The sequence below is a fragment of the Electrophorus electricus genome, chromosome 2 (genome assembly GCF_013358815.1).
Source record: "Electrophorus electricus isolate fEleEle1 chromosome 2, fEleEle1.pri, whole genome shotgun sequence".
Lineage (NCBI taxonomy): Eukaryota > Metazoa > Chordata > Actinopteri > Gymnotiformes > Gymnotidae > Electrophorus > Electrophorus electricus.
In genome coordinates, this window is record NC_049536.1 from 20,518,961 (window position 1) to 20,546,332 (window position 27,372).

At 44.1% G+C, this 27,372-nt stretch overlaps 1 protein-coding gene across 4 annotated transcripts; it reads left to right on the forward strand.

Moving 5' to 3' along the window:
- The first annotated feature begins 49 nt into the window (after positions 1–49).
- rassf7a (Ras association domain family member 7a) lies at positions 50–26,873 on the forward strand. Of its 4 annotated transcripts, XM_027016407.2 has the most exons (7): positions 50–137; positions 666–765; positions 21,044–21,225; positions 21,718–22,580; positions 23,599–23,773; positions 24,027–24,113; positions 26,627–26,873. In XM_027016407.2, exons 3-7 carry the CDS (start codon positions 21,123–21,125, stop codon positions 26,656–26,658), a joined length of 1,260 nt encoding a protein of 419 aa, XP_026872208.2. In that variant the 5' UTR covers positions 50–137; positions 666–765; positions 21,044–21,122; the 3' UTR covers positions 26,659–26,873. The 4 variants fall into 4 exon arrangements, with proteins under 4 accessions (XP_026872208.2, XP_026872209.2, XP_026872207.2 ...); XM_027016408.2 differs by lacking the exon at positions 666–765 and having other exon boundaries at positions 63–137; XM_027016406.2 differs by lacking the exons at positions 50–137; positions 666–765 and adding an exon at positions 9,163–9,486.
- Positions 26,874–27,372: the final 499 nt, after the last annotated feature.

A 27,372-nucleotide genomic window follows, 5' to 3' on the forward strand; every position in this document is an offset into this window, starting at 1 on the left:
TTGTTTATCAGTGGTACTCCTTTAAGAGCTATGGCAACAGAAGTGTACACTGATGTGGCAGAGCAAGAGAAAGGACCGAGGAGTCAGCATTGCGTTTCTCGAGGCGAAGCGAGACTGACGAGAAAAGAAACAAGTTGGTAAGTTTGGGAGCTGTGTGTTCGAGTCACGTTTCTTTGTCAAGACGGACACGTAAGAAGCTTTTATGTCTATGTAGCTACACGAATTATCCGCTTAAAATATAATTCAATCGGAAAACGCGTGTCGGCGTCGAATAATATGTACGCTATTGCTAGCTAACTTGGACATATTGAAATTTCTTCTAGCTCCAAAATAATAAAGCCGGGCTTAATCAAGTTTAATAGCTTATTAAAATTATCATGACTCTGTATTCCATTTACATTGCACAAGTTAACTTGGCCACAAGTTGGTTCTTTTATCATGAAGTGGTCAAGTGCAGTGCACCTGATTAACTCAAAGCGGCGTTCATATGGTAACTAACGCTAGCTAGCTTTCTAGCTAGCGACAGCTTGCTAACTTGCTAACTTAGTTGACTTTCGCAGTCTTAACTAGCATATCTAGCTAATTAACCGGTGCTTTTTTTAAAAAATGAAAGTTGCCTGGATGAGGTCCCTCTTGTTTATGAAGTAAAGGTGTGGTTTGCTTAGGATTGGAGACACATTTCATATGGACTGCCACCACTGAGAGTTCTGTGAGATGCCTTGCTTCTCATTTATGCCCCGAGGTCCATTCCGCTACGTGGTAAAGGTAGGCAGGAGTGATAAATTACTTAATAAGAGGAATGACCAACATCTGTGTTGACCAATGACCAATAGCCGTGTTCTGGGGCATTAAGGGAATTCAGATAAGTAACCTACATGACACCAACTACAAGTATGTGCGTGTATGATGGGCAGCACTCAGCATGTCGTATGATGTCACTAATATTTTTTGCCATTTGGAAATGCACTGCACCTGTCTTCAGAATGGCTGTTTGGGCACCACCGTTAGTTTATGTAAGAAGGTGATGGATGTAATAGGTCTGGCTATGAACAGCTGTTTCCATGTCCTCATATTTCTGTAGGGAAGCTTTTCCTCATGTTGATACATTTATAGTGTACACTTATTACTGCGGTTTGTTGCCACTGTGTGGACAGGTACCTACAGTGAAATGTACTGTATGGCTAAAAGTATGTGGACACCTAACTCTCATACCTATATGAGCTTGATGGACATCCTATTCCAAAACCTTGGGCAGTACTTTGCAGATGGCCCCCACTCTGTCAGCTATTAGTCTCCACTGTTCCAGTAAGGCTTTCCACAAGATTTTGGAGTGTAGGAATTCACTTGTTTGTGAGAACAGGCACTGATGTTGGCTGACAAGGCTTGGCCTGCTCTTCTCTAATTCATCCCAAAGGTTTTCAGTGAGGTGGAGGTCATAGTTCTGTGCAGGCCACTGTAGTTCCTCGGCAACAGACTCTTCAAACCAAGTCTTTACGGACCTCACTTTGTGCACAAGGTCGCGGCCATGCTGGAGCTGAAAAGGGCCTTCCCCAAACTCTAGCTACAGAGTTTGAAGCATGTAATTGTCTAAAATGTCTTTGTACCCTGTAACGTTGCCCTTTGCCGGAAAGTTCTCCATCGCTTGAGAGAACACATTTCCATTGCTCCAGATGACGCTTGGCATTGCGCATAGTGATCTTAGGCTTGTGCGCAGCTGCTCGGCAGTGTGGACACATTTCTTGAAGCTCATTACACATGGTTCTTCTCCTGATATTGCTTCCAGAGGCTGTTGGAAACTTTGCGCATGCTACGTGCTTCAGCACTCAGTGACTCTGCTCTGTGAGTTTGTTTTCTCCTTTTTTTGTGGCAAATCTCACAGTAACAACATTTAAAGTTGAATGGAGCAGAATATGGTTTAGCATGGCAGAATTTTCACCAGTTGACTTGTGATTAATGAGGCACTGTCATACAATGACATCTTTAAGGTCAACTCTGCTCTTGAGTATGACCAATTCTACTGCCAAAAATTGGTTATGGAGACTGTATAGCTATGCTTTGCTTTATACACCTGTTGGCAATGGGGATGGTTAAAATACTTGAACTCAGTAATTAGTATTCACATACTTTTAGCCATTTAGTGTACATTAGTGTGTGGCTCTGTATCTTATGTACATCAAGCCATATTTGTGTGCACTAATGTGACGCATACCCTAGTGACCACCAAAAACCGATGTTGTGATATAGCCTGGCTATTTTCGAGCTTACATCATTATAAAAACACTGCTAGAAGTTTTTCTCAGTTGTGAGTGTGTGTGCTAACAGTGGTGTGCATTTCTCACCAAAGCACATCAAGTTTCAAATAATACACCCATTAACTGGTATTAATATAGACCTAATGCAGACCACCATATTCTGTTATTTAAAAATCTCTTGGCTACATTCTCATGTTACAGTCAGATTTTGAAAACTAGCCATATATATTTCTATGATGTTTAACCTAGCCTACACATTACGTTTAGATTGTTTTGCTCATTCGTCTAAACCTTTGTCTTATTCACATTAATCTGTGATTTGGACGCTGAAATGCTGGCCCATATCAAGTGGTGTCAGTTCTCCCTCTGCCTCCAAAGCACTTCACAGTGAACCATTTGTCCAGCTGTTTGATAGAAAGAGAAGAAAACGGCTTATGTACCAGCTGGAGATAGCACGTGCTTATTCACGGTCGTCCTTCTCACAGTTTGTCCACCCACACACACACGCACACCGTAAACCTTGAGTTAACTTGACCATTTCCACATGCCTTTGTACCCCTACTTTATTTTACACATGCTTTGACTTTCATGTCATCTTTCACAGATCAGCATATACTTCTCATAGAACTGTTAGACTCCTAACTTTTACTGTATGAGAGTAACAGAATTACTTTATTACACATTTGCTTGTTTGACTTATGTTCCCCAGGTTAGATTATAATAATAATAATAATAATAATAATAATAATAATAATAACAATTGTAAGGAATTATAATAATTATTATTATAGTAATCCTGTTTTGTTTTTACTTAAGAATCAATATAAACCATTAGTGCATTGTCAGGTGTTTTTTCCATTTCAGTTTAAGGGGTTCAGACTGCATAAGACAGTTCAGACCGATCAGCAGTCATGTCACACATTAAACATTAAAGTTGGCTCATTTGGGCAATTTTCACTGGACCTTCCAATAAAAAAAGAACTGAAAATTTGTCTCTTGTGTTCACTGGTCTGTTATAAAGAATATAACCCAACAGTTGCGCTGGCAGGCTATGTATGGCAGATGTACTATAAGAGAAATGCCTTGTCAGTTTTTACAGTGCAACTAATATTACACTCTAGCCTAATATAAAATCATAGTACTTTGGTTCGCAATGTGTGAGAGGCATCTGATCTATACTAGATATCTATACTAGGTCAGTATCTAGTACAGATATTGAATGCAATGAAGAATCTCTTCTTGTACACAGGAGCAAGCAGAGGCTGTAGGTGAGTGAATTAAGTTGAGGTTTGGTTAACAAGTAGTGGAAAGGTCCCTACGCAGACAAAAAGAAGACGAGTGAAGTTTGGCGCTCAGCATGGTGGGCTGCTTCACTTGAGTTTCTTTTGTAACTCTCCGAGGCCCTCAAACCTCCCACTCCTCCAGCCCCCCAATTTTTTTTTGTGCAGTGCGAACAGCAGCCGTGCCGTCATGTGACTTTTTGTCTTGGCACAATTGGCAATCTTTGTCATTGGCCCATTTCTTTGAAAGAGCATCGGTCTCCTGGGCAACAGAACATGGCTGCACCCCTTTACTACCCCCTCCACCTCCTACTTCTGTTTCTTGGTTGCAGTCAGAGCAGACCCTGCTGTGTTAGGTATTCGCTGTTGGCTTCGGCTGGTTCATGTCACATGAATGTTTTGCCTCCTGCAAAGTTAATGTACATGTGTGGATTTATACTGCTCAATCTGAGCAGGTGCTACATAGTTTTTAAGATTTGACTGGAAAAAAATTTTATGTTTGTTTGTTTTTTTCCCCCCCCATTATTTCTTACCCATATCTTCAAAAAGTCCTTATTCATTGTAATTAATGGAAAGTTATTTTCTCTTTCTCTACGGTAATAAAAAAGCTGTCCTGTTGGTATATAAGAAAAGGTTTGCTGTTACTTAAGTTTTGAGAGCAATTACCCGTAAACTAGTTTTAAAACTATACAGTATATTACTGTCAGTTCTCTTAAGAGGTGAGAATTAACAAGCCAACTTTTCCAAAATTTTGGCAAGGTCTACAAATCAATCATGAATATCAGAACATAACGTGGGGCACCCGGCAGGATCTTGTCCGTCGTCTTGATCTGGTAAATGCTGTGGATTAGGTGTTTAATGCAAGAGAAAATTACACATGCCATAGAAAATTATAAATAAAAATTGAAGCTATAGACTGCCTTCTATTAAGTGAACTGGCTACTGATAATGAGCCCTTCTTAGACGCGGTCCCAGCCTCCAAATAGTTAGATAGCTGACAGGTTCTAGAGGTTAACCTGTAGTTAGAAGTTTGGAACTGACACTGACCAAATGTGCCTTTGAATATAGGTAGGCCTGCTTTACAAAAAAAGATGGGCCAGTTCTGAATCCCAGCTAACCCAGTGCTGAATGACAGTAAACAAGAGGATAATTGACATGAGCAGTCCTGAACTTCCTGCTGGCAGCGTGTCATAGGTCTCCTAGCCCCTGAAGGCTGTCGCTTTCAGGAATCCACCTATCAGACGTCATTTTAGACTAACATTCTTTTAATTCTTAATTCCTCTCTACTGCCCAGCAACCTGCAGCACATATTCAGCTGCAGGGAGAATTCACATAGATACTTCTCCAAAACAAACTCTGATAGCTTTTTTTTTTTTTAGTTTGTTTGTTTGCTTTTGCCTTGCTGTTAGTTCACAAGTTGGCATTAGTGAAGCTGGAAACAGTCAAGCAAAGTTGATACATCAGCTTTATACCGCCATGCTATATTTGCCAGCAGCGCTCTCTGATGGAAATTGGCATGAAGGTGAAAGCTTTTGAAAGCATCATTGTTCTCTCTGGTTATTTGCTGTCTCTATTTGTGTTTGAGTCTGAGGAAAAAGAGTCAGAGAGCGAGAGAAAAGACAGTAGAGCAGAATTGACTATGATGGTGATGAGGGGACTGATGCTTTGACCAACAAGCTTCCATGTTTGTTTCCTTTGACCTCATAACCTTGTGCACCTGACGGGGCCCTTTTTTACAGTCCCATTTTCTCATGTGTCGAAAAGCCTTCTGAGAGCTTTTGTCACAAAAAAATAACACATCAACTGACCCACAAGATTCTCTGCACATCTCGTGTAGTATTTGAAAGCGACTGTGGGCATCTTGCTTATCTAGGAACAGAACTTTTCCAACGGATACAAAACTACAAAACACAGAATGGCTGGCCCTCCCTCTGACAAAGCCACTCCTGTATTGTTATCATATGCTTCACTACACGTGTTGAGCCATGCCTAAGGATGTCCACCCCCCCCCCCCCCCAAAACCACAGCGGAGTGTGGGCTCTGCTAACACTTTTCATGTTCTGCCTGGAGCAATTCTGTGACCTGTGACACGTCTGTGATGCTTCTGTCTTCTCTTTCTGACGGAGATGTATGGTTGTATGTGACCTGTGACACTTCTTTGACCTGTGACGTTTCTGTGTTTTCTGTGTCTGACTGAGAGAGTGCTCTCACCCCCACAATATGCAACCCCTCCCCCCAAAACGCAGAAATTCAAGAAACATTGGCATCCTTTGTTTTTGTTTTTTAACTGTTCATGTTTGAGAGAGAGAGAGAGAGAGACTCATTGTTCACATGATCGAGAGCTTTGGTTGTGTTGTGTTTGCTCCCCTTGTGCTTTTCTTCATTTTCTGGTGACCTGTGTTTGACCCAGCCTGCTCCACCACTGAGAGTGATGAAAGCTATCTCACTGGGACTGGCTACTGACACATTCCAGCCCTACTCACTCTCCTCTCCAGACACTTTTAAGGAAGTCTCTTTGCTTTGACAGCAATGGCTGCAAATTACAAGACCATTAGTATAGAAGCATTGGAAAAAAAAAAATCCATAACACTGATTTTAAAAACATAAAATATGTATGTTGTCTATGCTGTTTTATAGTGCCAGAATTAGCTCTAAAGTTACTATCAGCTATTCCCAACTGGATCTTTAGGCCTAATCTTTTATAACAGTCAGCTTGGCGTGTAAAAAAAAACAAAAAAAAATCACAGACAAGTTCCTCTGAGAGGAATTCAGTGGCTTACTGTGGTGCTCCTGGCTCCTCTTGCCAGAGTGAAAATGTCAAATTTTTATTGTCAAGGAGTGTGAGTATCACTGCTTGTTATGGAACCAAAAAGAACACAGAGTGTAATTGACATTTTAGCATTGTTATGATTTTGACCATAATGACAGAGCAGAGCTATATTTAACTTCTAAGAGTATAAACAGCAATTAGGCCATACTGCCTTGTTTTCTTATTGCTGTATATGCGAAGGTAATGTCCACAAAAGCAGAAAGTGGTTTAAAAAAAAAACTAAACAAAAAAAAAAATCTCTCATTTGTGCTGCTTCACACCTGGGTGTTATTAGAAGCCAGTCATTTTGCAGAGTATGAATTTGAACTCTGTGAGGTTGAAGCTGAGCTTGTCTAAAACATGTTGCCTGGAATGTGTGTAATTATTACCAGGACTCACACCTGCCTTGCTTAGCGGTCTTGAGCCGAGCTGCCGTTGACAAACAAGTTCTGTTTATCAGCCCACATCACCAGCCTAGATTTGTACCCGTTTATGATATCCTGTTCTTTCCACAACAAATAATGCCTTTAGGCAGGTAACCTACATAACAGAAGAATTTAGGATCTGCAAGTTGGGTGTTTTTTAAAATGTACCTGTATGAAAATCAAATGTAATTATGTAGCAATGTTTACAACAACCATTGCCACAAAGTGGCTTCCCACATTTCCGGGTCCGAGCCAAAGGTGGCAGCGGCAAGGAGGAGCTCCTGTGCAGGAACACAGATGCAGCAGGCTTGCGGCATGGAAAGGCATTGGTTTTTTTGTTTTTGTTTTTTTTTCTTTAAAGATCAATATTTTTGGTCAGGTTGAAACAGGTAGACCTCTGATTTATTTATTTGTTTATTTATTTCTTTTTGTTAGACCTTTAGTTTTATGACTCCTACTCCAACTGCAGTACCGCAAAGAGTTTTGTTTTAACCGTGGACTTCTTAGACAGGTCGTGTGTTACTTTTCTGGCATCTCAACGATCACACTGTTCCTGTTCCCTTTAGCATGAAAAAAAGCGCAGGTGAGATGAGCAGTTAGGTACTGGTCTCTAGGATGTGAATGGTTTTGCAATAAGCCTCATTAAGCTGCTTCCGCTGGCTTGTGTTTACTGATTGCTTGTGGTTGAGCATCTGGGCACCAGTTTCTGTAAAGACTGGGTGTGGCTGAGGATAACTTTTAAGTCAATTTAACTAGAAAGTTTGGGTTTGAAATGCTAAGAAAGATATGTGCAAAATTAGGATAATTCACAGGCGTAAATGGAGCGGAATGTTTCATGTTGGAGACAGTGGACCAGGCGCTGGCTTCTACAGAACATGGCTACCATTTACTACTGCAGTGCCCGTGTGAGACGCATGTCATGCAGCAGGATGGCTTGCTAATACATGACTCCCAAATGTAATGTGAAATATCAAATACTGTATTTTTAACATTACAGGAGGCCCACAGTCTTATCCCAGTGCCAAAGGGGCAGTACCCAGAAAGTGTGGGGGTCTGCACCGTTTCAGAGGGGGAGGGGAGGAGTAACTCCCAGGAATGCCTGCAAGGCATCTGTGAAATTTAGCCAGGGGTAAATCCAGGAGTTTGAGCGGTAACTGTGATTTCACAGGGGCTATTCTAAACCCTGTGCTCTGGGCTTATTTTGTGATAATGCTACGTTTGTACTGTAATGTTTGTACTGAAAAATACTGAGACACTGGGAGGTTTTGAAAGATGACTTTTTCTTAAATAGCTACACAGACCTACTGTTTGTGTGTGTGTTTTATTTTAATTTTTTTTATTTTATTACTGTTTTACTGTTCTTTTTTTGTTTATGAATGATTTCTTAAACAGTCACACATGCGCCTCACCCAAGATGTTGTTACACCATACAGTCGCACTAATATATAGACTGGCCTACCTTTTACCTTTTCGTAGGCAGCTCCTGGATAAGCAGTCTTCTGCAGCGGTGTTTATTTTGCTCCTTTTCTTCCCTTCCTATAGGCCTGTATAGGACAGGGAGGCTGTCTGTTGTGTTTTAATTTGCTCAGCTGTGGATTGCACATGTAGAGACAGAGCTGGAAGAGGAGGCATCTGTGAGACACTACAGACTGTGTTTGTGTGTGCGTTGTGTGCAGATGCGTGCTGGCTTGTAGATGGACAGAAAAGTGATAATGAAAAACAGGCCTAGCCTTGGTCTGATGAGCGGTTCTCGTTGAATATGTCTGATAGGGTGGGTGTGTGTGTGTATGTGTGGGGGGGGGGGGCTTGTATCCCAGTGTTAGCTTACAGACAGAGATGCCCAGATGTTTACATGATCTGTATCAAATCTTTGCCCTATCTACATGTCTAGAACCATTACTATGTGAGGGATACCGGTTTACATTTGTTTAATTATTAAGATCTTTGTTATAGTGTGTTGTTTAACCTGAAGAGTTGGATTTATATCTGTTCCTTTGCTAATATAGGACACACTCCTCTCAAAGTAATTAACAGCATGAATTAGCACATGTGTGAAGAACTATTACCTCAGATGCAAAATAATTCCTTACAAGAGCGATCGAGAGAGAACAAGAGGGAGTGAGAGAGAGGGAGCGAACGCAATTTGCATAGTCAGATGAGCATATAAAATAGGTACATCCGGAACAAGCCTCTGGTTACCCTCCACAGCCATCTGTCTGACATGACATTACTCTGGCTCTCATTTACTGTCCATTTCTCCATTTACAAGAGCATTTAAAAAAAGATTTTGAAAGACCTTTTTTAATCACTGAAGGCAGCGTGTGCGCATGAAGTTTGTGAATGAGGGAGAGAGACAGGCAAAGAGGGGGAGTGAAACGCAGAAACTAAGCAGGGGGAAATAAGACACTCCTCCTACCTGGAGAAGGGGAGGTGCTTGCAGTGTCAGGAGAGAGAGAGAGAGAGAGAGAGCGAGAGAGAGATATTGAACAGCTTCAGATGTGAGTGGGAAGTGCGTTCAGAGAAAAGCGCTGTGACGAGGGCTGCATTCCTCACAAGCCCCTAGAAAGACTAACCCCTAGCAGCCCCGGGTAAAGTGAGTCTCAGCCTAGCTGCTACACACCTTTACTGGACTTTAGCCTACTTCAGCCTGTCCTGATACCGGTCGCCTAAAGGAGCTCAACTTTCCAAGGAATCTGAGGATCCTTTTTTATTTTCCAAGGGTAAGACACAGATTCAAAGTGTGTGTGTGTGTGTAAGTGTGTGTGTGTGTGTGTGTGCGCGCGCGCGCGTGCTCACATTCACTCATGGCTAACTTTTTTTTTTTATATAGTCTCTGTAGCTTTAATTGAACCTGCTGGCGGTAGCGTCTGCATTTGGAGCTGTGAGTAGGCAGGGTAAACTCTCCCTGCACTGAGCCTCTCTGCTTCCCACAGCTGACCCTGTGATGAGGAACCTCTGCTACTGGCTCAGTGTTGCATAGTTTATGGCACAGTGAGCAAAGACACTGGCCACTGACTCAGTTGCCCAGCACGCTTGTCGTGTTCTCATTTAGCAGTCAACAGTCTGTCACCAATAAAAACAAACACTTGCTAATGAAAGTAGGTGATTCATTTCCACATAAAAGCTATGAGGTTTGTAAATGAGGTTTTCGGCAGAAATGTATTTTTAGCCAAGCACTAGAGGGGGAAAAAGTGTGTTTCTGCCCCTGTTGTCTTGATGGTAACCAGGCGTGATTAAACTTTCTCAGTGTGCTTTGCACCGGCCTGAAAAGATAATGTCATTGATAACGGATAACAGTATGGAAGAGAGAGAGGAAAGGATGAGGGAAAAAGATGGAAAGAACGCATGCATGTGTGTGTAGAGTGATTAGCAGAGGGTATAAAAATGTATCTTTCTTTTTCATCCCTTTATCTGGGCTTTTCCCACTACGTTCCTCTGAACTTTGTTTATTTTCACTCCATCTCTAATGTCTACTTGATCTACGGAGTTTGCTCCAAGTTGACCTGCTAATGGTCGTGCTGAGAATAGCTTATGAAAGGACACTTGTACCTTCCCTGTGTCAGAATGTCTTACTTTGCTTCTGAAACCACGAGCAGTTGGACATTATTGGACTTTTCATGCCCAGACAGGGCCTGAATTCTCCCTCATTTTCAGATTTTAGTATTTCAGTTATTGATCTTATTTTACTCTCATTTTAGAGGATGACTGAGTAAACTAACTCCCCATTAAATGAAATCCCAACTTTAACTTTCTTTTAAGGAATCGCAGAATTCCAAAACCGTCGGTGTAAATAAAAATCGTGAGTATTGGGTTTTTGACTAACCACCACTCCCTGGACCAGTGATTGACAGCTGAGCCCAGCAGTAGTTACGGACACACACACACACACACACACACACACTGAGGAGCCCTGGGGTGAGGCGCACTTCAGCGCTTGACTTGTTAATGTGATGTGAGGCCTGGCTCACAGGGGTGATGCGCAGGCCGCCTGGTGAGCTCTGTCTGCCCCGCGGTCGTGATGGAAAACCGCAGGTATGTGTACGGAGCCGTCCATTAGGGACGAAGGTACTGTGGGGTGCTAAGAGACTGACCCACGCCACACTCATGTGGCTTAGAGAGGAAACGGGGAGAGAAGGACAGTGGAGAGAACATTTTAGGCTTCACTGCTCCAGGCTGTGACTGTAGTATTGCATTCGGTAGCAGTGAGGATGCGTTTAGCTGTATGAAGCAGGATTCATTTACCTGTTTGGCATAGACCAGTTAAGGTAAAGGCATCTTAAGGCAGATGAGCAGTTTTACCTATTCATAAGTTCCTTGAAAAGGGCAGGGCTCATAAACTCCACTGCTAGCAGGCAGTTATCTGCATTGAATTCAGCAGATCAGTGAATGATCAGTCAGTATTGAGTAGTAAGCGTGTATGTGTGTTTGTAGTTTCAGGTAAAAATTGCTGGGTTCAGTGAAAGGTGTATATGATCTGTCCCCAGTTTCACCCGAGAGAAAACGTTTCAGCTGATTTCTAACTATTTACTGGGTATATATATATATATATATATTCTATCCGTTTTTGCTTTTGATGTGGTTCTCTTCCCCTCTCGGGTTCACACCCCCCTTTTTTCTCGCTTTGTTTGTGTCTGTTCTCATGCCTTGCCCTGTGACGCCGTGCATTCACACTTCATTGACAGATCTGGCACAGTGTGAAAAGATGTGCATGAAAGTGAGAAACTTTTGAGATGGTACAGCATAAACCCATTTAGCTTTCAAGGTCAGCATCCTGTGAAGGAGGTGCGAGAGAAATCTATACCATATTGAAGTAACTCTGTGGTCCAGGACGGGCAGCGTCGGAGAGCTTCTCCTGAAGCTAGCCCTCCGCTGCACGGTGCACACAGGTGCCACCCGGTGACGCAGAGCGAGGGGAACTGGCACCATGGCCGTCCCTGCTGCTTCACCGTCCGTCGGAGAGACACGGCGCTGCGGGCCGAGGGGGACGGGCATGTCACGCAGAAGGGCCTGTGAGAGCAAACGGCCCCCTTCACGTCTGACCTCCGACAGCATGCGAGCCCTGATAAAGGCCTGTTTGTGGGTGGGGTGATGGGTCTGACCTGGGTGTCCCTATTGGGGAGTGAATTTGGCCTTTATCGCAGTGAGAGCTGGAGGTGTGAATGCCGTGCTCTAACCTGTGTGACGGCTGTTGTCTGCTTTGCACGCACGCGGAACACAGGTGGAGATCTACAGAAGCAGGCATTCACACCGTACGCGCGCAACAAAGAGCGGGCCGAAAAGTGCCATCAAGCTTTAAAGAGAAATAGGACGGTGTTGAGGTTATCACTGCATTCAGTACAGGAAATTCTTAAGTGCATGATATCACGACTGCATATCATTTCAACACTAAAATGCTTCTCACTGTATCATTGCGCTGCTGAGTGTCTGCACGCCACCCAACGGCTGCATACACCAACACGCCGTGGGGGGCCGCTGAAAGTTTAAAACACGCACAACAGTTCGTGACCATCATCTGCGCACATCTCCAGCGTGGAGACGGATTGCGTCAGCAGACATGAGTTAAGCGGTATCGGTTACGTTCATGTGCTGGCTAAAGGCAAGCAGCAGGGCAGCGAGTCTACACGAGAAAGGCGATACCATTGGTTCCCCTCTCTCTCAGCCCAGCCCTGCACGTTCACAGGGCACTGAGGCACTTTCAATGTCCCAGTATGAAGGCCCGTTTGTGAACAGCCACCACTGGTCGTTGGTGGCTGACCGTGGCGTTGCGAGGACACGTCGGGCCAGGCTACTGATTGGCAACGGCGAACATGCCGAACCTGGCTCTGCACACGTGAGGGAGTGCTCAAGTCCACGAAGATAAAGGTTTATTTCTGGGTGTCGGCGCAAGCGCTCGCAATAAACACGGAAAGCTCTTGCTCTTCCTCTGTTGGCTCTTATTTTCAACCCGAAGCCAATCTCCGTGTTTGCCGTTAATATAAGTTTAGCTGCAGAATCCCAGCTATAAGACGAGGCTGTTGAATGCTTCTGAGTTTGTCTTCCTCATATTAACACCTCATCATAACTTCCCCAGGCTCATCTGCCAGAAGTCAGTTGTCCTTCGGTGGTCTCTGAGTTTAGCTCTCCTCTGTGTTACGGCTCCGCTTTAACAGCACTTCCCTTGGGCAGAGGCGTCCCGGCCGCAAGAACCCGCTCCCCTGCCGCGCTGTGGCCACCGGAACCTTCACACCCACTGGCACGCAAGCAGGACGGGTCTGGCATTCCAAGTAAATTTATGACCCTTTTTTCACTAGATGCATCATGACCACCGCGCAGAACATCGACACAAACCCAAGCGCCAGTGCCTTCCCCCGCCTCCAGGCTTTCAGACTAATCACTGGGTCGAGCTCTCATAATGAGAGAGCAAGTGAACAGCCTGCAGTGTGCTGAGGTTGTCATTTCCCCCTCCATCTTCCACTAGAAATATTCCTCCGCCGGCGGCCCCGGGGCCAGGGCGGCCCGGAGAAGCGCGCCGCTCTTCTCCCTGCCGTCTGCTGCCGGAACGCTTCCGCAAGAACTAGTAGGAACTTGAACTCGCAGCTCCGCCGCCATGCTGCGGCGATGCTTTTCCGAGAAAAACACTTAAGATTTCAGCCCCGCCGCGCAGCCCCGGAATCCGAGCGCGGGGTAGGATAGGCCGGGGGACGCGTGGAATGCATGTTTTAAAAGGCTCCCACACTTGGAATGTGTGTTGCAATGCACATTCTTTGGGATGTTTGTGCACGAATCAGCCGGGATTCTCCCATCCAGCAGATGCAGTGCTCGCCGTCCGGGTGAGTCACCTGAACCGTGCACATTCCGTATGCATTTCTCCACCTGTCTCCCTGATCCCGCTCCCAGAAAGGGGAGGTTTCCCGCTCAGAAAGTTGGAGCCTGGGGCAAAAGTAGCTGGCTGCCGCTATGGCCGCACAGTACGGGCTCTGCGATGTAGCTGGCTTTTGGGTTATTTCTCGCAGTACGTTAAATTACACCGGTAAGCCTTTGATGTGACATCATCAAAGATTACTTTGTTCAAAACTGATCACAACTGTTGTGAATGCCAGTGTTCACCGATCTGGAAATGTTCACTGTGCAATCGTCATCTAGAATGTCAGGAATTGGTTGGAATGTTCATTGCACAGATAAACAAACAAATCAATCAGTCAATAAACGGATTTATTAGGCAGTCTCTCTTGCTCTATATGTAATTTTATATATATATATATATTGCTTATTGCAACATTAGTACTGCAAAGTGCAATTAGAGACAAGATGTATCACTTTTTAATGCTCAAGTTCCTAATTACTGTCTATATTCCCTTGCCTCTGATATAGACGTAGAGCGGGACATTGTGGGTTTCACGTGTTCGTCTTTGCGGTGGTATGAGCTGCAGAAGGTTCAAGTCCTGTGTTCCTCGAGTCTCATGTTCAGTGAGCCTCCCGTGTTGGCATGCAAATGGTCCAGGAGCTCCAGGTCGCTCACGTTGCTCGGTCTCTCAGGCTTCGACATTCATCATTTACATGACCTTAAAGCAGACAGACACACTACGCAGAAAAACGTGAAAAAACATTTCTGAACGATCCAAAACGGCAGATGTTGTAAAAAGAGCCTAAATGACTAATAATCCAAGCCTATCGCTTTGGCCTCTGTTTCAGTGTCTCCTGCTCCTAGGACTCTGTGTCTCTCTTCCTTGTCACCATGTTAACACAGGCCAGGAATAGCACAGGCTTGTCAACCAAGGACAGGATGCTTTCACCGAAGAAAATGAATGCAGTCATTTAATAATGAAAATGAACAGGTGCATCTTATTGCATTTCCTCTGCTGAGCAAACTCCTCATATTGTTTGTAACAAGCGAGCAGAACTTTGTAGACAACCCCATTGCCACTACGTTGTCTGTTCTGTGTCTAGTAGAGTACCTTCCTGGGTCTTTAAAAAAAAAACATTTTTTATACAAGCAGTAGCACATGCCCTGTACTCAGTACTATGCCCACTTTTTCAAAACACTCAACACATTCACCATATCAGTAGGCTATGTGAACTAAACTGTCTGTTTGCGCATTGCTTTGATACAAAAGGCATTAGATAATCACTTCTTCCTTGAATACCTCTCTGTCAGTGTTCGCTGTCAGTTTAAAAGCCAACAAAATTCTAATCACTGTAGATGGAAATATGTTGCATTTTGTCAGACAAATGAACACTTGAAATGCATAAAACAGATTATTCTGATTTTAGCAGAAGGTTTTGTCAGTGTATTCAGTTTTGGGCTTTTTGGCAGCACTGTAATCATCAAAATAAAAGTGGTCAAGCTTGCCTTGAACTGTGCATGTGTATAGGGAAAATAAAGATGTAGTGGTCACTGAAGAGATTTGTCCACTATTACTGCGGTACATGTATGGCTGAATCACCTGCTTGTCATTTCAGCTAATGACCTACCCAGGTGTTTTTGTTTGTGCGCTGTTATTCAGTTTGATATCAATGAAAATCTGTGGCTAAACGCAGGGGTCAGGATGGATGGACCAGGCCAACAGTAGATGTCTGTTACTGGTAGGCAGACAATTATGTGCAAACTACTGTATGTAGTGAAAATATTTTTGAAAAGAAATGCTAAAATAGAGTAAACCCCCTGAAGAACACTGTTTCTTTTGTGATTTTGTTTCTTTACCATATATTGATTTTACATTATACTGTAAATATTCTTATTCTGGGTTTTTGATACAGTAAAACATTCATTCATTTACAGTTTACTGTAACATTAACACATTCAGTGATGCCATTTATTGTGAGAGGTAAGCCAACAGACCAAAAGTTTCTTTAGATGCCTTGAAATAATATATAAGGATGCAAAAATGGGAAATATCAGTGTTACAAGTTGTTTGCGTTTTGAAGTTAACTGTACATCAAGTGACAAAGTAGTGTTGTGGGAGAAAGCATACATTATAGTTATTGCAGCATGAGTCAGTTTTGAATGAAATATGACATGTTTTGGTGGTTGAAGTGCATTTTGCACCAAAGGTTAACTGATGGGCTGAGGTGCATATTTCAAAAGCAGACTGTGTGAAGAGTTTTGAAGACGCGGACATGGTATTGGTATTAAGTGTCAAAACTATTTTCATAAACTAAAACTATTTCAGCACACTCTATTCATGCATTGGTCGTCAGCGTCTTAAACATAAACATATCCAAAATTTACAATGGTTAAAATAAAAACGAACACAGATATTAGTAGTATTTCAACACAGACTTACACTTCCTCAATGCTGTGAGGATCTGTTCACTTCTCCAAATGCAACACAGAACAATGGTGGCGGTCTTTTGTGGTCGCAGCAATGCAGGCCAAAGTCTAGGTGGTGCCCCATGACAGCAAAAGGTGCACTGAGTCAGAACACCACGGTGCAATTACAAAGCAGGACACCCACAAAGTGTGTCTGTGTGTGTGTGTGTGTTTTTATTGTTCCCCTGTGCCCAGGCAGGGATTATGCCCCAGAACCCTAGTGACTGGAAGCTTTGTTTCCCTAGGCTGACTCTGTAATCAAGCCTACGTGATGAGTCACTTATTGATGACCTTATTAATACACACCATCATTCTGACATTATGAAATATTTCATTAAAAGGTTTCCTGTAATAAATTGCTCAGTTGTGGGTGCATGCGGACCATTGCTATACGACAGGCTGTGAACTGCATGGTGAGCTGCATGGTGAGCTCACTGTATTTCACTGTATTGCTTGACTTAGTTTGTTGCTTATTTGTTTTATCTTTTCCTCTCTCTTTTGTACTGGAAATATGGAGCCATACTTTTAAGTTGGAACATTGATGAGAATTTTGATGACCCAGATGTAGAAATATGTAGTCCTACTCTTCTTTCGAGTGTTCTCTCTCTCTCTCTCTCTCTCTCTCTCTCTCTCACACACACCCCTCTTTCCTTTTCTCTGTCTGTCTATTGTTTCTCTCCCTGGCTGTGGTTTCTCTTGTGCCACCATTTCTATCTACAATCTCATTAGCTAATGTGTTTGTAGTTCTACAGAAGCTAAAATACGTTGATGGGAAAATCACGTGTTTGGGATTTATTTCAGAACAATATTTGCCAAATGACTGTGCTGTGAAATGCATTATTCATCCAGTGTCTGTTTTTTTTTTTTTTTCCCGCTTTGAGGCAGACAAGCAACCGTTCCGCGTAATTAACAAGCCAAATGATTTTTGCATTATATGACTGACATTATACACGCACGTCTGGCTCTGATAACACAAAGAGCCTACTGCTCTCTTCAGGAGGAAACGACGCAAGAGGACACGCGCCATTACAAACTCGATTTAGCTTGTAACTGCAGTTGCCATATTACAGAGCAGTTAATTATGGAAACAAAATGAACCTAAGCACCTTTTTGGTTATCAGCTTGTTTTCAAACAGGAAGGCATGTCTGCTGATTTGAGGCAGTTTTCTAGAGCCAAAGGAAACCAGGCCTGAGATTAGGTTACAAATAATAGTCTAACCTGACCCTTTTCATGCACAATGAGAAAGCTGATGGCAGAGTTGGTACCGCTTAGCTGCCGGGGCTGGACTGCATCCACCCGCTAACTCCACACATCCGACCTGGGCGGTCGTTTCATTGGGAGGTTATAAGAGAACGGCAGTAATGAGGTCATTCGTGATTTGCTTCGGTGGCATGGCCAGGACGTGTGTGACAGATAGCGATTAAGGCACAGGAAGTGCACAAGGACATGTTGGCTGGAGTGCTGTAAATGCACAGCTGTTCTGTTGACTGGTTTTAACAGGAGGTAGGTCATATAAACATGGAGAACCATGTGGGACCGACCTTCTTTTAGTGTTGTGGGTTTGTTTGTTTATTTATTTGCTTACTTGCTTACCCTCATTCATTATAAACAGTGCCAGGGCTTGCTCTTTCCGCATGAGGGGAAAAGAAATACATGTGCGTGTGCGTGCATGTGTGTGCACGTGCGTGTGCGTACATGCGTGTGCGTGCGTTTCCCCCGATGCATTCCTGTTTATGTCTTCATTCTCAGTAAAGATACTGTACGGTCTGTACAGTCAGTCTGCTGTGTCAAAATGGAGCTACCCGGCAGTAGAAGCTACAGCGAATAAATCTGGCCGGAGATGCTGTTGTGAGTAAATCACCCTGAAGCCGTTTGAAAGCAAAGACCCAACAAAGAGCCCCAGTTACTGGCCGCTTACCCCAGCCTCAGTCAGCATGTGAGTCGGAAGGGAGGGCACAACTGTCTCGCCTCGAGTATTCGGAACACTTTTCCTGCAGTTTCATTCTATACGTATCAGTGATCTGAAAAGATTATCTTTTCTTTATTACCTCGATACTATTAAGCATCTGATGCATAATTTAGTACGAGGCCATGGTTAGTAATTCCTTACTGATCATTTATTTCAACATTGTTTGCTGCCTCAAGTGGGAGTCACAGGTGGAGATTGGGTGAGATATATGAAACTTCACGCATGTCCTCTGCCCAAAGGAACCATCCTCACTAGATCAAGTGCAAAGGTTTATTGTGAACAGACTGGTATCAGTTTATGGTGGTACAATATATGCCAGGTATATCATTGTAAATGTGTCTTTTGTGATGTTTTTGCTGTCAGGTTTTTGACAGATTTTTTTTTTGTTTGTTTGTTTTTTTATTGATGTTGAAATCCTCATTACTAGTCAGCGTGATCCAAAGTTTTGTTGTTTTGCTGCATATGCATTCTTTAGCATGTAAGAGACCCTGTAATTGTCCAAAACAGACAAAGCTAAGATATGACCACACCCCACTGAATGTCCCCGGCCTTACAGTCAAAGTCTACTCCTGTGCTTGGTTTTTGTTCGAGATGATTTGCCCATCCTGAGGATCTGTGACAGGGGCGGTTGGTGGTGGGGGTGGTGTTGGTGTTGGTGTTGGTGGTGGGGGGGGGGGGGTGAGAGGGAGGGACTTTTGTAATCATAGCTTTGGCAGTCTGCGGGAGGGGAGGTCTGAGATGGGTTACTCAGGGCTGGGTTCGTCCTCGTTTCTACTGCTGTGGTCTGGAACATGTGTGAGTGATCTAGTGAGTGTGAGATGAGCCTCCCCCCCAGAGATCAAAGTGAGAGAACACCATCCCACCCAGACCCCTCCAAGCCCTGAGCTGAGATCCACAGCTGTCACGCAAAGAGATCTCCACCAGGGATATGTGCATCGTATTAATTAATTAATTAATTTATTTATTTTTTGCCACAGATACTTGGCAGTGTTTACATTTTGAGGTAATTGCATTCTGCTAGATTTTCACTTTTCACCTCTTGTACTGAAAAGCTATTACTCCTTTTGTGAGCATGAAAATTGATCTTCTCTTGAGACCCACACTTTGAATGGAAAGTCCCCCCTCAGACTACTTTGGAAGCAAGGAATGTTCTCGTAGCTTAAATCTAAAATGTTACTAACCCCAGTGGCACCTGTTGATTCCTCTCACTACTTATAGCTTTAGTGACCGGTAACCTTGGTAACCCACAAGCTGGGTAGGTACGTGGGCCCTGGGGCCTTGAATTAAGTTGCGAGTCTCTCTAAGCACTGAAGACAAAAGACGATTTGTTTTAGTCAGCCAACACACTGTCACCCAACCCCCCCCCCCCCCCCCCCCCCCTCCGGCCTGTAAGGTAACATTCCATGGACTCCTCGTGGGGGAGGGTTGGGGAACACCGCTGATATTACTGACAGTGCTCGGGTGTAATAATAATGACGATGAATGACATCGGCAGCAGCTGGAAACATTAGCCACAGACCATTTTTACAGCATTTCACATTTAGCTTAATGATTGTGCAATGATCATCTCTCAGGTTGATGAAATGAATGTAGTTGCGTCAGTACTCTGTACCTAGTGGTCCTGATAATATTTAGTAACATATCAGTATATACTGAGTGCAGCTGCAGGATTTATGGATAGAACAGTCAAAGGGTGAGGGCTGGCTGAGACAGGTGCTGTAGGATGGTGCTAAACTGAATCTTGTTTCTCACTGGTACACCTTTTCTGTTTATTGTTCCAAAGCGATGTCTGTTGTTCCTCATCACAAATAGAGTGTTGATGGACTTGGATGAGTCAGGCAGTGATTTCCTGTGAAGACAACTTTCAGTGCACCGACTAACCGGACTTTCGGCAAACAGGATGAAGTCACAGCATTCCACGGGGCACCTCCTTTTTTGGTGCTATCTCTGAGAATTCTGCTTCCCGCCTGTTTCCATTCTCCCCTCATGGTGTGAAAGTAGTCTAGGAACTCCACAGGAGGAGCTGTTTTGGAAGGTTCCTTACCTCTGCCTCCTTCATTCGAAATCTGCCTTTCCCTTCAACCTGTTTCTCATTCTTTGATGGGCCATTCATTTAAGTGGCAGTCGCTTGCTGGGCGATTGCTTTTGCTATTTCTCATTGCCCAGCTCCACTATAAGAGGGTTGTCTGACTCAACACGGTTGACTTTGCCAGACTGTTTGCTTACAAAAGCTGTAAACTAGTGCAGTAAATGTGCGCTGGGCCAACATCCATCAAGCCCCAGTCGCATTAATCTCATGCTTGCAGCCTCATTTGCTACCTGCTGCACTGGTGGGGCTTCTGCTGTGGCGTGCTTGCAAAACTGTGCAGCCTGTCCCTTATACAAGGCTTTAGAGCGAAAGCACTTGCATTTGCATACAGACAAGCATGAACGCACACACACATGCGTACACACACAGACACGCATGCTCACACACATGCATGTGCACAATCACATATAATCTCCACACTCTTCCACTCCAACTGCACTCTACTTGTCTGTTCCCTTAAGCATCAATGTGCCGTATCTCCTTTGAAGAGTCAGCAGTGCATTTAATTGGAACAGAGCTACGCCCTGAGCAATGAGTACCTCCTGCTAACTCTTGCTTGTTAACTTTAGGAATTTGCAAACTCCAAATTCTGGGAAACCTACAGGGATTCCCAAAAATGGAATGGAGAGACAGCAAGTTAAACTGCCTCTTAAAGTCCTTTAGCTTTAGGCTCTCAGCAGAAAGATGAATATTCTTTTAATATTCTTTATCGGAGTCCTTTTGCGCTGTCATACTGTGTTTGTAGTCACTCATTCACCATGTGGGCTGTAAACCTGCTCAGTTAATCACAGTCATTAAACATGAGCTGTCCTTTCACTGGAACTCTTTTGAGAAGGCAGGCTCGCGGTTCATTGGAACTGGCGCTCATCTTTTCCATCCACAACGTGTGGCTTAACGGAACTGTCGCCGTTGGTAATGTTTTCCTCCAGGAGCTGCGCCTGGTCATGCAGGGTTGATCAGACCCAGATCTGGTCTTTCTCGGCTGAGCTGAGTTCCAGTGCGGAGCTGATGGAGCTCAAGGTGTGGGTGGATGGCGTCGTGCGGGTGGTGTGCGGTTTGTCCGAGGAGACGTCCTGTCAGGATGTGGTCATCGCCCTGGCTCAGGCCATAGGTATGTGTGGCACATGATTTTCTTACACTGTACATTGGCTGGTTTTATCGTAGTTCAAGGTTCAAAATAACTTTCAGTGGAGAATCTCCGTAGAACAGTGTGATTTGAACTGGGGATAGATGTGTCTATCTATAGGTCAGAAACACATTGAGTAGTTGGCATTCTGTGTTAGAATACCCTGCACAGTTGCCCATTCCCATTTAACCTATTTAGATTTTTTTTTTTCTGTTTAATGTTTCAAGATTTGGCTTTATAGTTTTAATTAAATAGAGTATGGAAGCTCTGGAGCGAGGAGCCATCCCAAATTGTAAGCCAGAAATACTCATTTAAAAGAGTGACATGACCACAGTAAACACAGTGGTCTCTGTTGACCTGATGGTCCAGCATAGTTCTCTATTAATTATGTCCCGGGTGACTGGCTTAATGCTGATGTTGACTGCGCAGTTAAGAGGACACAGATGAGATTTCAGGTGACTGTGCTTGTTTCTGCAGGCCAGACGGGCCGTTACGTGCTTATCCAGAGGTTGAGGGACACAGAGCGGCAACTTCAGGCCACCGAGCGGCCGTTGGAGTCCTTGGCCAAGCTCGGGCAGCATGGTAGCGAGGTGCAGTTCTACCTGCGTCGCACAGGCCCCAGCAGCAGCGAGGGCCTGGGCTCGCACGACCATTCCCTCCCCCTCCACAGACCCTCGGAACTAGAGCCGCTGAAACGCGGAGTGCCCAAGAAGTCGCTCACCTTCAACCTGGGCCCCACTAGCTCCCCTCGCACCAAGCCTAAACAGACTCCATGTGCCAGAGACTCTCCAGAGCCTCGGACATCGGCGCCCCGCGCCGCACACCTGCCTGGCCCCACCAAAGAGGAGGTGTTCCGGCATGTTCTCCAGCAGCAGGAGCGTCTGCAAGCACTGGAGGCCCAGCTGGAGGTGCTGGAGCAGGAGGTGCAAACGTGGGAGCGGCGGCCCAGCCCGGAGCCGCGGCGTCCGGAGCAGGCCCTGGAGACTTTGGAGCAGGCGCTGCTGAGGAGCCAGGCAGAGCTGGAACACGAGGAGCTCTGGGAGAAGGAGCTGAGGGTGGAGACGGAGCAGGAGCGGGGCCTGAGGTGGAGACTTGGCGAGCTACACGCCAAGCTGGACGACTGCGGCCACAAGCTGCACGAGGCCGCCGCGCACTCGGACCAGCTGGAGCAGGACATTCAGAGGGAGAGGCTGGAGGCTCCACCCAGCCAGGTGAAGGCAGAGGATTCGGTGGGTGTAGCCAAGGCGGAGCTCCAGAGTCGGCAGAAACATGGGGCTGAGCTGGAGCTGGAACTTTTGGAGACTGAGAAGGCCCTCGGGAAGGCCAAGACTCTGCTGCAGGTAGGCAGGTCCATTAGAGGGTGAGGCCCACTAATGAGGCCTGTAACTGTTTTTCACTGCTGTCTATACCGTCAAAGTCCATTGTACATGCCCAATGTGTTCTTTATAGACTAAAAGGCAAACTACATTTCAAACAGGGAAGAACCATGCACTTGAATCATGTTCATCATATGTAAATAAATAATACAGTAATATTAGATGTCAGGAAAATTGTAGTTCTTATAAGCAGTACCCATTTTCAAGCATTTAGAAAGTATGAAAACTGTCAGAATTAACATGTTTTCAAAGAAACCATCAGGTATCTTGTTGTGTCTGGCACAGAGACTGTTTTTAGTCTTGACTTGTCTGGCTCTGTGGTAATTGGCCTATGTCATTTCACTAATAATTCACAGTCTAAAGGTGTTAAAACACACCCTAAGAGGACACATCCCTAGATTACTATGGATTGAGCCACAAGGCATGAACTTCATGCTCATATAATGCACGTCATGTTATAAAGCATGTCGCCCTCTTGTGCCCACCGGTGGCAGCGCCATGTACTTGTATAGTACTTTGATATGCTGCAACTGATAAATATTTCTGAAGGTCTCTATAATATACCTGCCAAGTTTAATCGCAACGATGAGTTTGGCAAGCTTATTATTTCTCGTCTAGAATTTGTAAAGATTTATGTTCGGCAATTTGCAACAGTTCTGTTCATATTCCTCTGAATACCTTCTTCTGTTTTGTTTGGAACTGGAACAGTGCAATAATGTGGACTGGTGGAGGGTCATGAAACCCTGTATTAAGGTCCAGTGCTCTAGAGCAGAAATGCCCCACCACCCTTCTCCCTCAGGCCTCCACCCTGCACACTTTCTCCTAGTCCGGCACCACTTTATTAGGGGTGCAAGACCTACATCGGGCAAGGCAGCAGACCTGGACCCCTGAGTTCTGTCTTGATTATGCAGTACATGAACTGTACACTATAGAGATGTGTGTAGTAAATGCGTGTGCGCTCCTGTCCCTCACATGTGTGCAGACTAAGCAGGAGGAACTGGAAGAGCTTAATAAGGAGCTGAGACAATGCAACCTGCAACAGTTCATCCAGCAGACCGGAGCACTTCCGGCCCCGCCTTCCACCCGTACAGAGCTCCACCCACACTTGGACCAGTTGGAGCTGACTCTGCTACTGCAGGACCGGGACATGGACAGTGGTACAGCACCCATGTGCAAACACACACACACACACACACACACACACACACACACACACACACACACACAGAGTTATCTCTTTTGCATGCAACTTCAGCCTGTGTCAGAGAAAGGAACACACTGTATTCAGGTAATGTGGTGATTTACATGTCCACAAGATGTTTATCCATCCTGTGCCACTGTCGTCAACGTGCTGGCCGATCCTGGACGTTCTACCGTCTAACTGACTCTGCTCCTATCACCTCTCCACAGCCTTACCCTCGCGGCCCACAGCCAAGCAGTTCCTGGGTCACCCACGCAACCTGCAGAACCCCCTGGTGTCCAGCCTCAACCCCGAGGGTGTGTATGTGTGAGCACCTGCTGCAGCCCTGCTTACTCAGCCGCCCCACCCCCTCCCCCGCCCTGCGGCAGAGGCCCCGCCGGGGTGGACGTCCCAGCATGGCGCCCTCTCCTTAACAGCCCCTCTCTAATAAAGCTTGTATATGTGGTGTCTTTGCTAACACTTCATCTGAGTGGCACCATGCAAGGTTTTTAAGGGGAAAAAAAGCTATACACCTATAACACACACATATAGCAGTCGAGGACATTCCTGTATGTGTGTAAGTGGCCATTGTGCAGTGGTAGTGTCGTGGTCTGCACATGAAAAATCTTTATTACAGCATACGAATGCATATTCTACTGAGGATGGTATGAGGGGACCTGCATACTGCACTTTCCCTTGGAGGAAAAAATGAATGACTCATAATTATAAATGTACAGCAAAATACCCAGTACCGAATGAACCCTTATATTGTCCATTTGTGTCCACTTGGACTTTAGAGGTTCATTCCACATTTTTCTCAGCATGAGGTCGAAAATAAAAATCGTGCATGAGTGCACAGAGTTTGGTAAATTAGGTTTTTGTAAACTAGCGTGTGGATGGTTTCCTCTAGAAAGTCTTGCCTGGCCTGCTGTGAGCTCCTGCTTCATTCTGCAGCTGTGATTGGAGCAGCAGCGCTCACGTCACATTCTTACAGAGCGCTCTGGATGCAAGGGTCAGTAGTCAGAAATCCCATGAAATATGTTTTGAAGTTCTCACTGTTTCCAAACAATCTACTGACCTTATGTAGTTTGCTTCATGATTGGTACACGAAGGAAGTTTCACTGTTGCATCTAAAAGAATTATGTTCATTATTTATATACAATATGTAGACGTAAACAATATGTATTTATAATGAAAGGAGTGTCATAGTCCTTGTTATGAAAGACCTTGTCTGGTGCCCTTCATGTAAAGTGTTAACTTTGTCCTCACCAACACTTTAGTTTAAATGACTAAGAGCCAGATCTTTCCAGCGTGTTCAAAAGCCTAATTTTGAACATATGTTAGACCAGATCAGAGACCAGAGATCTGCAGTGTTATCACATGCTGCTTGCACTGTTCTGTATCATTTGCATTTTCACTCAGTACAACATTTGTACGTAGACAGTAATTTGGCAACAGGTGAATACATACGTGGTGCTTAAGAAGTTTGTTTTTTTGGCTCTGATTTTATGATGAGAAACTAAAGTGTTCCTTTTCCTTCTGTCCCTGAGCCTCTGCATTTACTGACTTGTTCTGGTAAACACCTTTCTCTTCATTTTGCTGGACTTTGGGCCATCTGGGTTGGTGTCTGTGCCCTCTCCCTTGAGTCATGTGTGTTAGCCCTGTATCTTGGTTTAGCTGAACAGCAGAGAACCAAACGAAAATGAACTGTGAGATGTCTGAGTGCATTACTGATTGTGTGTGTGTGTGAGAGAGAGGGAGAATATGAGAGAGAGATACTGAGTGATAGGATGGCTCTCTTATTACAATTCCACTGACAATGCTCGTCTTTGTAAGTTGCTTTATCAACAGAACAAGACATTGTGCTTGACAATGATGATCACGATATGCCACCGCTGTTATTGTTGTACGTTATGTTGTACAATTGGCACAGTTTTTGTACAGACATACTGGAGCATGAATGAGCCATTGTGCTAGACAGACAAATATTCGAATATGTGAAATGGTTGTATTAGGTGAGGTTTTTTTGTTTGTTTGTTTGTTTTTTTGACTAATATCGACCAGTGTATAGAAAATGTCTAATGCTATGTAAAATCATTTGCTGCTGTGTGAATGAATGTTTGTTTGTTAAGGAATAACATGACCATTATCTTAAAATGAGAACTCTCCGTATTCGTTACCAACTTTTCTTCACATTGAAACATAGTTTGTAGTTCTACATGTCATACTGGCCTTAGGGGCTACTGCCATGTCAAAGCATGACACTTAAAGTCTGGTGCAGGTAACTGCTGCCCAGTCTGTGACAGCAGGTGAGGGTGATAGAGTGGACCCTCTGGAGCCCAATGGGAGTTTGCGGTGTACATGGCTACGTGCCCCTCTTAACGTGCTGTCTGTTGGATGTCCCGTAGCATGGACAGCCCACCGTTTTGCTATTCCTGAGAACTCTCAGCCCTCTGGTTGTTGCCTGTTGTCAGTATTAATTGGGTACTATTAATAATGATCATATGAACTTCTAATTATGCTGAAATGTCTTTTTTTTAAATCTGAATAGTTGACAGTGTGAAAGAACACAGAAAAAAGAAACATGCCGGATGTGTAATACACCAGATATGTGATGCACCTACTTTTTTAAAATTTACTCTTCCTGGCTTCCTTTGGGTTGTGGTGCCTTCTTCTCAAGTTGCTTCTTGTGTGTCATGGGCTAAAGGGGGAGAGCTTGTGGTGCTTGGTTTTCTGCTCGTAAGGGTCTGTTGGGTGGTTGAACGTGTCACGCTTTCAAAATCGAACACTGAGAGCATCACTCCATATCATATTTTTGTGTGTCTTGCAGTCCTGACATCCAAGGAGTCGTCTTGGAGGTAAAACCTGGGCGCAGGGCCAAGGATCTCTTATTACACCTATATATTTAACCATCTACTGTCCTCATGATCCCATCCATAAACATAACCATATATATCTACTGTATATACAAATATATTTACATTTTGTTGCATTGTAAAACATGTATTTACTGTAAGATATTACCAGAAAGATTTATCTAGAGAACTATTACTTTTGTTTATGTATTTAAGTGTAATAAAGACATTGTGCATTGTGTTTTAGATAACCTTGACTCTGGGCCTGTTGTGTCATCATTTTTAATTTGGTCACTGAAGGTCGCCCATTATGTATTTATTTTAAACCTCAGTATTAAAACACAATTTACTATTTTTATCACTAAAGAATGAGAAGTAGCACAAGAAATAATCTTAATACGTTTTATAATATGTACTGCAGCTATATTAAAAAAAAAAAAAAGCTTTCCCCAATGGTAGAGGAAGTACTCATCTTGTTCACATGGAAGACTGTGCATTCATGTTTACGAAACACAGCTACAAAATATTGTATGTTTCCATCAGAACACACACAACATTCACTTGCCATTACACGACTCTAATTATACAGCCTGAGTTACAGTGACACACACACACACACTATTCCTTGTTTTCACTTTTTACCTATGGCAGTTTTGCACAAACAGGTTTAACATTAGGAGAATATACCATTTTCCTTCCAAATGATTTGAGCATGCAACAG

Bases quoted from the DNA above. Each gene is read 5' to 3' on its own strand.
- rassf7a (XM_027016405.2), top strand. From the start codon at position 13,487: ATGTGTGTTGCAATGCACATTCTTTGGGATGTTTGTGCACGAATCAGC. The intron at 13,576-21,043 runs GTGAGTCACCTG...GTTTTCCTCCAG, and splicing joins ATGCAGTGCTCGCCGTCCGG to GAGCTGCGCCTGGTCATGCA. The intron at 23,774-24,026 runs GTACAGCACCCA...ACCTCTCCACAG, and splicing joins GGACCGGGACATGGACAGTG to CCTTACCCTCGCGGCCCACA.